Here is an 11,184-nt window from a genome sequence, read left to right as displayed (position 1 = left end):
TCTGGAGGACAGTGTGTCCAGAGGTAAATGACTACTAAGTTTAGTGGTGGAATTGATGAAGCGAGAGAGTTGCAATGGTGGGCAAGTCGGTGACTCGAATCATGGCATTTGTCACTTGGTACTTCGGTGCCGTCTACGGCGGTGTATCAGTCACAACTGATGCCCACCGCCACCTGTGTGCGTAGCCGAGCAGATTTTCAATGCTTTACTATAGAGCCAAACTAAAAAGCTAACCTAATGCGTATCTCTCACTCTAACGAATCTCACCTTTGGGTGGAGCATTCTACTTCACCACTAGGTACCCATGCAGACAGTCACGGTTTGTTTAATGTTGCCAACTGCGCCTCATTAGGCGTTACTAATGATCATCTTGCCCACGCAAATCTTTGAAATGTACTGATTGATTAAATAGGCAGGTAGGAAGATTAAAAGTCTTTGCATTTTGTGTTGTGCTATTGCCTTCGCCACGCAACCGTCATTCGTGTTGATAATGTCACACAGAAGAATCACCCAGAAGCATAAGTGGAAAAAAGGGAAACGGGGTGGAATGAAATGGAGTGGGTTGGATTAGACTGAACTTGATTGGAATAGGCCTAGGATCTTCTCTGTTTGAGGAAATTTGCACTTCTTCAGTTTAAGTGATGCAGGTGAAGTAAATGGTCACTTCATGGCCTATTCTGCAAATGCACGCACCTCCTCTCGTATTTTCTACGATATTCGCAATGTTAGTGAGGTAGTGAGTGGTTTGTTGATGTGGTATTTGGGTAATGGGAATGGTTAGGACCAATTTTCACAGTTTGGTTAACCGATAGTATGTGGCAAAAGTGGTGACGATGTCTCTAAAAACCCAGTGTTCTCAATGGTTGTGATCCAGTCCAGTGAACAACCAACCGGAAATACTAATTTCCTTCTTTACTAAAGTCTGGAAATTTAAGAGTGAAGTAACTTTATACACACGGCATCTATGCCACACTTTTGTTCTTTTTGATACGAACGAATCAATGTTCCGTCTATTCGTCTTGACTTGGGACACTTTTAAGAACAAGAACAATGCAGATAGGCCCCATTCTAACCAAAGTGTGTTGAATTTGGGCCTAAAACACGCCATAAAAACCTGTGTTGGAGCCACCTCAACGCTCTGGGGTCGGTGAAAGTAGCTACGCACTTCTAAGGTCAAGTGTAGCATGTCAAATGCATCATCTGTCACATATCTGCAGATCTGGCTGGCTAATCAGTCAGCTTGTTTGTCACAACAGACTCCGCGATGTCTACTTCCCAGTAGTTGCTGCGCTATTCACATCTAGTTGTGATCTATGGCCATTTGGAGAGTTTATTATTGTCCCCTTAATTTTACTCCCTTAGCTTATGGTAAACAATTTCGGATTTCCAGTAGTTGCTATGTTAGAAGGGGCCAACGGAGATATATACTGACATCATCCATCTGCACTGATCTAATCGAGATAAAGCGAAAAAATTTAAAAACCTGCCATGGTTCCTAAACCCACCACCTGCTCTAGTGGGTTGAACTTTGGACAAGTTTTCCCATTTCCAACTTCCGTCCATCTACATATCATTGCATGGCATGACTACCCAACTTCAGCTGTAGATCTAGAAATCGCTCTGTATTTTTCCGTCGAATCACAAATGACTTTCTTCCAATCTGCAAAAGAAATGTAAAACAATTCAGCTAGTTGATTCAAAATAAGTCATTTCCTCTGGACAGCCACATGGTATGGTCTCCACTGCAGAAGCAATCAAACCTGAAATCCGTTGAATTGGTTATTACATTGCCTCTAAATTTGAGGTTGACCGTAAATATATGCGTAAAGGGATGCACATTGATAGGTCTCTTCCCCGTGGCAAGGCAAATGCTCTCATTTTACTTAGAATGACATTTTAAATTGTAAAAATTCATGCAGAAAGCACAGTTTTTCCATACTTTTGACCCTTTAAAAGTCTGCATTGAAAGCTTTTGTAAAAGGAAGTTAAATGAACATCAGAATGAATACTGAGGTCAGCATAAACAGCGGCCTATTTGCATAGGTTGTGCCAAGTGGAAGGTTTATATCATTATTTGAGAGAGTTTTTACTACACCTCGGTACCGAGTTGGTTCCAAAAGTGTCACTGGTTTCTACTTTCCTGAAATGAATCGATACTAAAAAGAAGACCTTATTATCGCGTATATGGGAAGTTAAACCTTTCACTGAGTACTAAACAATCTGTGCAGTCTTTTAGTGCTCTCGTGCTTTTTAAATACAAAGACGGCTGCCTTGAGGAGTAAAAAAGCAGGGCTTCTTATGTCCGTGGGGTAAATGAACATCCAAAGTATCACATGGCTCTCCTCTTTTGTTGAGCGTCAACCTAGGCGTTCCCCCTGGTCCTCATCCCGAGTAGGTCATCACAACGTGTTCGAAGCTGTGGATACAATATTCACGACTCAACCGCTCTAGTCGTCGAATTCGAGTGCAGCTGAGACGATACTTGATCGCACAATTTCAAATCGCTCTTAGTTATTCCAAAGGATCTTGAGTTTCGTCTTGTTTAAGAACTGCATAGGAAGAAGAGGAAATGTAATGGCCATCTCATATGGCCATCGTGACTCTCTAGAACACTGGTCTAAAACCAGAGTCGTTTAATATGGGTCGTGCCGAATATAGTGTGGAGAGAATGACATTTCGAGTCTCTTCCTTCTTGCCACTTTGCTCCCACCTCGGCTCTACCCAGACATAACTGTCTGGATCCCACCCAGCTAGTAGAGTGGTAGAGAAGGTACCGCGTATTCAAGCAATTGACATCTTCATACAGGTACCGCAAACAGCTCTGTAACATACATCCCAGACGGTTTCCTTCAAATGTCACTTTAGTTGTTAAAAACATTTCCACTGCCATTTTCAACCCCTTTGTTGGCGCTGGCCGTGAATTTTTCCATCAGCAGCATATGCCTCTTTCCGGTCATGTTAAAGCTTTATTATTCGGGAATAGAAATCGGAATCGGTGTCCTTCTGATTGGGATTCGCTTTCCGCTTTCCGCGCCTTCCAATGCTGCCATGCCTTGAGTACCCATGACAATACGAAATAGCTCAACGAGCAACTATGGTAATAGACCCTTTATTTTTAAAATCATTTACACTTGACTTGGGAATAATTAGTTAAAATCGGTTTCTTTTAAAGGCATAATTTGCATGTTTTATCATAACTAAAGTGGAAAGAAGTCAAAATACTAGGGTAGGGTAGCCCAGCAAAACTACAGAAGCGGAGACTCAAGGTTCCGCAATTCTCAAATAAAGAATTAAGCCAAGTATCGAGGCATTATATAAAATGCAATAAATAATCGGTTGTATGCCCATTTAATAGGCTTATAAATGTTTGACTATAACTTAGTTCCTAGCCACGCTTTTGAAACATGCAATACTATGAGGTGGAATATTTACCTAGGAAAAACCAAAATTCAAGCTCAAAACTTATCTATTTTTTACCCCATTTTGAGGATGAGAGAGATACTGATGCGTCCTCACAAATCCAGTATTTAGGATTCATTTAGGTTAAACAGAGGTTTGTTTTTATAACTTCAGCATTCAAATTAAATGGCATTATAATTTTTCGCTGCTTTTAGAGGAATTTAGCGCGGAACATTTGCCCCGATGCTGCCATAAATGACGTTGAGACATAGAGTGGCGTCTGGTCTGAATAAGAACAAAAACAATTGTTGGTATGATACAGGACTGAACGTGCATTTAAGCTGATGATCTATTTTGGAGAAAAAAAAATTCTTTTTCACTTCTTCCATATTCATTAGAGATGTGGTATTTTGCTTGGGTGTTTAACACTTCGTTTCGGTTTGACGGGCACTTAAGGCTCGACCACGATACTTTCGCTAAGGGGGAAGGCCCTTCGGGCCATGCCTGTTGCACCCAGCCCTTCCATACATGGGCGATACATCTTGTGCTCTATTATCATGTCTTCTGTTGTTTTCAGAAACACTCCAGGAGCTGCATCAGTGGAAGTGAAGATCAAAATTGATACCAAAGGACAACCACCCTGGCTTCTACTGCTGGGTGATAGAACGCAAAGTAATGGAGGAAGGCCATTTACAGCAGATGGGAGAACCTGTGGCAGCGCCTAACAGAAGAGTTGAAAGTAGTGTCTGCCTTCGGCAACTACCCAAGTTTTGTATTCTGCATGAATGATATTAACAATTGAAGTGATACTAACCGTGAACCATGTAAAATAGTTGGTTATGTGGTGTCTGCGGTGCTTATAGGACGATGTCAATCAAGCGAACAGGTGATACTTCATCCACCTCTTCGCTACCTAAATAGTATCTAAATGGACATGGCTGAGCACGAAAACTCTTCCTGATGAAGCTATTTTGGACTTTGTCTTTGATTGAATGTTTCCGCATTAAGGATAGCGTTCTTGCGGTCAGCAATGGACATACGAGATAGATAGTACATTCCCCCTTTCCCCAATACAATTAACGAACAGGACACAACTCCAGCTCCACTGGAGTTGACAGAAGTGATTAGCAACGATGCGGTCAGATATCGCCTTAGTTTCACGCTAATTCGATGCATGATGCCGCTGGACCATGGGGGTTTTCCTTACTGGACGACACGGAAAGTTGACTAAGGGAAGCTCTCCCGATGACACTCAGAAGATGATGGGCTCTCTGTTATACTGTGTTTACTTGTTTGTCTCTGCATTTCGTTGCGCGAACACCTAATTCTCCGCCGATTGTAAGTTTGCTCGGTTGGCTGGGTCTTGGTGCCATGTCATTAGCCCCACTCCTTCTGCATGTCGGCAATACATTTTCTGATCCCGTAATATCACTTCTTCTGCCTTCAGGTAAGATTCAGGGTGCTACAAGGGACTCATTGATATGTCCGCACAAGTACTTATTACGGATAATTTTCCTTCTTCATTTGAAAGGCTATTTTGACCTTAATAAACAAAATTTTAACCAGGAAGTGAAACCAGTACTCGCAGTCAGACCTTCCTTTTTGTTTCTTCCTCCTCCTCTTGTGAACTTCTTCACACTTGGTGGCATCAAGCTTAATTGTGATGTCACATTAATTTGAAGCTTGACATTTCCGTCTATTCTATACAGTATAGAGGTGTAAGCAAATTGCAGGTCAACTTTCGTAAAGTTCGACTAATAGGTGTGCTGTAAAGCGAAGGTGGACTCTGCGTAACTCTAACTAGCATTTAAAGGGAGTCGATCCCTTAGGTATGCAATTACTACTTGTTGTTTTTGCTAGTACAGAGTCACTTCAAAAGCTACACCAGCCAGAGGTACCACTTTGTTTCAGTTAACTTAAGAAGTATTTGGGTAGGTCTAAATGTTTTAAACCATTCAAAGAGTGTAAATTCTTCCCTTTTTTAGGAAATTTAGCAGATATGATTATATTTTTCAGGTAAAATGAATAATTTTGGCTGTCATTGTTAAGACAATGTTTCATACTACTTAATTTACTGGTACCTTTCGATGGATATTATTTTAGGGTTATGTCAAAACTACTCGTTCGGCCATAAAATTTGCCCAAGGCTTGAGTACTTAGAGAAAATTTGCTTGGCATTTCTATAAACCATTTGCTTCAGCTGTTATCTCGACTTCCTCCTTCACTTCAATTAGTAAGCTGGACTTGAAAGGACAAACTCATTTACTGTGAATTAGAATCAAGAAGGAAAGATGGCATAGCTGACTGCCCTCCAAAACGAAAACTGATGATGAACTTTTTAAATGTTTTGCCACAGCGTGAATATGAGAAAACTATTGTAGCTATCACCTTTCAAGGTAAATGGAACACTAAACACTTCCCATTTCCCTGCTATGTAAATAATGCTGACGTAAATATGCAAAGGTTGCATTGTATTGGTTCCATATTTTTTCAACTTTGTCTATATAATAACCAAAATTTATGAACCAAATAAAAGGAGGCAATAATAAAGTCAACAGACTGTACCTATAAAGCACTACGGGTGAGTCTTTAGCTTTATGGTTTAGTTTCGTGGACTCTGAAGGCTCCACCTTTTACTTCCTCTTGGTAGCATTGCCTCTGAGTCATGCTAGCAGCCCCAGCTGTACGCCGCGGCGGCATTTCGTTTCCTGTCTTACTAATATGGCTTCTTTTAAATTCAGGGAAACTTTGGGACCCCATGTTGTAGGCAGCAAATAGCGAACCCACTCCTAACGGACACCCAGAATTTCAGTAATTTTTTATCGGAAGTCTCAGCTCTAGTCACTCCAATACGGGAGTTAATGGGATATTCTAAGCACTTCAAAACTACGTAGAAAACCATTGGCACTTTGTGGGGGAAACCTGACAAAGAATCGTAGTCGAAACTATTTTGCATAGGATATCATCCTCCCACCTGACCCGACCCACGCAAATAGGTCATTAATTATGCTGACATAGACGTTCATTTCAGTTTTAGTTTGATTTTCTTTTCACAAAGGCTGTTAAAAGAAAACATCACAGGAGGGCTGCTTTCTCTATGTGCTTTTTCTTAACTACTCGAAATGCCATTCCAAGTGAGATGAGGACATTTTTCCTTGCCAAGAGAAAGCGGCGAGTCTAGTGGCATTCTTTTAGGCACAAATGCACAGCCGCCGTCAACTTTGGATGCAATGAAATGAACAATTCAAAAGGCCTCATGTTCAATCACTCTTAACTTGTGGCCACATATTGCGCCTGACCACAAGAAATGACATCTTCAATCAAAAGTTTAATTGCTCTAGCTTTCCTATGTGGGTTCAGAGAAGGAATTTTGTGACACCACTAAAAAATCCTAATCGACAACCAGGTCTACAGCTGAAGTTAGGTTGCTATGTCCCATTAGGATATGTGGACGGAGGGACATTAGAACTGAGAAATAGGGGTCCCAAAAGGCAAGCCTTGAAAGCAGGCTGGGGAAGTAGACACTAAGGTAGGCTAGATAAAATTCTACCTTTTATCTTGATTAGTTCAGCACAGATGAATGTTAACAGTATGTGCCCCATTAGCCCATGAAAGCCATTTGCGACCCTGAAGTTCTTACAATGAAGAAAGGCGCCTTCCTATTGGCTGTTGTGAGGCCCCTTCTGACAGAACAACTACCGAAAATTGGAACTTGGTTACAATAAGCTGAGGGAGTATAATAAAGGGAAAGGTGTTAAACTCTCCTAATAGCCATAGGTTACAACTAAATTTGACTCGTAAATGACTGAAAAAGAAAAGGATGTGGTAAAATCTGTCATGTCGTACAGGCTGGTCGAATAAAATATGAGATTTGCATGACGGTTAATAACAGAGATTAGGAGACGATACCTTTGACCTGTCACACCTGGCTCTAGAAATGCACTGTTCCCTTGAAGAGCATTTGATCTTTACAGCTATTGCGTCGTTACTTTCACCCACCCCAGAGCGTTGCAGTGGAATAAACACGGGTTTAAATTGTGTGTTTTAGGCTAAGATTCTTCATATTTTAACTGCATTGTTCATACACAAATGCGGTAATGGCACTTAAGTAGATATCTCTTCCATCCGCCTATTTATAGTTGGGTGTCAATTCATTCTTCATAATTCTAGTAGACATTGTTGGCATTCTTGTTGACAACTCACTTTTCAATTCCTTTGCTTACAAACTTGTAATACGCAAATCGTTCATTGAACACTTGGTTCTGGTTTAGGGCCAATCAGGAGCTCTGCCATTGTACCCTTGCCTGGCGACGTAGCCTCCAGGCCATGCCAGCAGCCCCAAAACCCTTCTTTGCCTCAATAATGCATATTCTGCTCTAGTATCGTGTCTTTCTATGCCTTCAGAGAAGCCTCAAAGGCCCTACAACTTGTCTTCTCAGAAGAGGGAAAAATTAGCTATCGACTTAGGAAGAGGGTAGAACAAACTCATTTCAGTATTTTTTTGGCCATAGGCATTAATTTTTCATCTAGCAATCTTAATCACTGGTTGCTCAGTCGCATTTCTAAGTTTTTATAAAAATGGAAGTATTAATTAGAGGCAATAAGCGTTCATCTGAGCAAAGCAACATTCTTATTTAGTCTAACACCACCCAGAGGCCTTAAATAAAGCAACGTTTTAGTAATAGAAGAAAAAATTTATCAAGAAAATGTCACAAATTAATGGGATTTGAACAATTACCATTTGGTGTTTTATAAGTAGACGTTTTCTTAACCAAGTCTTAAAATTCCTTCAGAATATCAATCTAAACGAAAAAATTGAATTCAGCGAGTTGGTAGAAGTTAAAAGACAATTTTGTTTCTTTTTGCAACTTTAAGAACTAGTTTTGTCTACCCACAGCCTTTAACGTGGTCTTTTGTTATTGTCAGCAACTGTAACCATAAAATCATTCATAAAGCAATTCGTGCACATAAAACATAATTTGGAGAGGTACTGGTAGGTTCAGTAGGAAAGGAACACGTTCTTCTACACAAAACCAGCAGAAAGGAGGCAAACTTTCCCTAGTAGACGCAATAAACAATGTTTTGGTAAATAGAAAAATCGTATCCACCAGATGGAACAATCGAGTTGCCACCAGACAATTCCGGCGAGTCCAATAGCTCTGTGCGGAAAGTGAGGCAAGAATTAGGACCGGGTGCGGAATTCTCTCTCGCAGCCTTATATCTGTCGACACCCGGAAGAGTGCAAGAATCAAAAACCTGCCGATCTAAGACAACTATAAATTTGACCTGAAATAAATTAATGCTTCATTCTGCAAATTACTATGAACCTAAATTTGGAGAATGTTGCCGAAAATAGGAGGTTGGAAGGTTAGCATTAACGGAGCACCTACAACGAAAACTAATTATCTTTGTAATAAAGCATCACCCATGGTACCATGTAAAAGGTTTATAGTGCATTCCTTTTTTTTTTAAGTTTGTTCGCCTGTCAAAATTTATCGGCGTTGTGATGGAAACAATTGTTTATATCACGCAAAACAAGTACCTTTCATACATTTTCAAACTACGTATAATATGCTAAGTGAATGAGGGGCGGTTGGCATTAACAGTAGATGCCCATTCATTAGGGTCGAGGGGAGATGTGTCGAACAGTCAGTCATTTGCAAGTGCAGACTGGAGAAGAATTTCATTATCACGCCACAGCTACCAGCAATGGGGATTTTAATGACGCTGTTACATGATCTCACAGCCTACCGTGGATTACTCAATTATGGTCCGACACTTGCACTCTTATGCAGCACGACTTTGAACAATTGGTTATCGTGTCACGCATTTGTGACGCGAACCTTATAGGAAGACCGAGACTTTACAAATGTGTCACACCGCTAGTCAACCCTTCAAGGAGTGGCAAATATATGATCAAATTGATTTCTTGCTATTAAAACGGGAATGTGATCAAATTTCCCTGAACTATGACCTTTTACACTCCCTCCTGCACCACCAAGATAGACGGTAATTTTGTACTGGGGCGATTATACATGTGCCCCAGCCGAAAAATGGTTGACATGCTTCAGTATTTAAATGAATTAAAGTGATTTTGGTAATAAATGTTCCCACGACCCAAAAAGAAAGCCCACATTTTTGCCCCCATTTAAGCGTCCACGCCTGCCTTCACTGCACACTTTTAACCAACGTAATTGCCACGCATTTAGCCGTCCTAGGTGCCAATTACGGCTTATCCCAACACACAGTATGCACGATTCTTAAATCGCTTCACCAGCTCTCTAATTAAAATCATTATCTTACGTGGCGAAAACGGGAGTAGTTACATAAACGAAAAATGCTTGGGGATAAAGCACACTTGTGGATCCTCCCAAAATGTCAAATGCTGGGAAGCAGTCGATATGCTTGGAACACGGACGAACCCAGCCCTCCTCACCGTTGTAGCCCCAAAGTGTTTCGTGGTGGGATGCTGGGGTGGAGCTAACGGCTGCCCTTGAGGCAATACACCTGCAACTAACTCGGCAGTGGTCTTGGTCAAGAACAACATCGCAAACCTTTATTTTCACTAATACACTTGTATCCCTATGACAGTAAAAGGTATTTTTCTTTTACCACAGGGCCCATAAATGTTCTTGGATTACAGGTTTCTCTCTAAGGACTTAAACTGAAGTTTTTACTATCTCCTTTTCTCCGAATGGCCGGTTTACTTTTAACTTCTTTATTGTACTAAAATAAGCACTGGGAAAATTTGTTTCGAAAAAAGCGCTTTTATAACTTAGAATGATTGTCCTCTAAGTTGATGTGGACAGCTGTCAATTTCACGAATGCTTAGTGGACATTTAAACAGAATTACATCCCCCGGTTGGAGAAGGATTTTGAAACAAAAGATAATTTTTAATTTTTTTAAAGAAAGGTGCTTTACTCAGTCACACCTTTAACCCAGTGAATTCAGCCTGAGTCTGGAACTTCCAAGGATACAGAGAGCCTGATTACTTTAATGACACCTTGCAACGGATTCGGCTAGCAATGGATTGGTTCACTTGACACCAACCACTCCTGCCTGTAATGCTGCGCCAAATTGTAGGAAAGATTTTATTTACTAAGATTTCCTTAGTTGTATAAATATCGAACAGGCTTGTTCCTCAATAATGGTCTCAATTTTTGGAAAAACTAATTTGGCTAGGCGTCATTCTGACATCACTCATTGTTGTCCAAAGTTACAGAACCTGCAAGAAGTATTAACTCTTAGTCTCTGTTAATAAATGAATGCACATTAGAAACCTCTTTTGAATTCGGCCGATTTCCAACTCCATCTTAATTTGTATGAACTGGAAGTAGTTTAGTGAAGGAATTACATGATGGCTTTTCGGGTTCCTGCTTTCAATTCATTAAACGTAGCGACTGTGTAAGGTTTTCATGGACCACCCTTCAGCGTCAGGAGTTTCAAGAGTTCAAGAGTTTCTCTCATATTGCTATCTACTTCGAAAGAAGTAGAGAATCGAAGAACCAAGACCTTAGCTACTTTCATGGTTCTTGGGGATAACTACTGCAAAGGAATCTAGGCGCAAAGAATGCTTGACACAGAAATGGCGTTCAGATATTAGTGCCGTAACACGTAGCCAACTACAAATTTTCATGCAAGCCACTTCAAACACGAGGTGTCATTCATCCTCTTCTAGACTGATTCAACTACTTTGTTTCCTTGACCGGAACCAGCTTACGGCAAGGCTACTTAAATATAAAAATACTGTTTTGTTCTGGGTTGGTTATTAAAGGTCGGAGCAA

The 11,184-nt window shown here is 40.6% G+C and overlaps 1 protein-coding gene across 1 annotated transcript; it reads left to right on the top strand. All coding sequences in view use genetic code 11, as the record gives it.

Moving 5' to 3' along the window:
- Positions 1-2,313: 2,313 nt before the first annotated feature.
- On the top strand, positions 2,314-3,671 carry EGR_10191 (hypothetical protein; the record flags this gene model as incomplete). Its single annotated transcript, XM_024499440.1, has 2 exons — positions 2,314-2,391; positions 3,615-3,671. The coding sequence occupies 2 exons, from the start codon at positions 2,314-2,316 to the stop codon at positions 3,669-3,671; spliced, it is 135 nt and encodes a 44-aa protein (XP_024346152.1).
- Positions 3,672-11,184: the final 7,513 nt, after the last annotated feature.

The sequence above is a fragment of the Echinococcus granulosus genome (assembly GCF_000524195.1).
Source record: "Echinococcus granulosus chromosome Unknown EG_S00197, whole genome shotgun sequence".
NCBI lineage: Eukaryota > Metazoa > Platyhelminthes > Cestoda > Cyclophyllidea > Taeniidae > Echinococcus > Echinococcus granulosus.
This window is presented reverse-complemented; position numbering and strand designations above follow the sequence as displayed.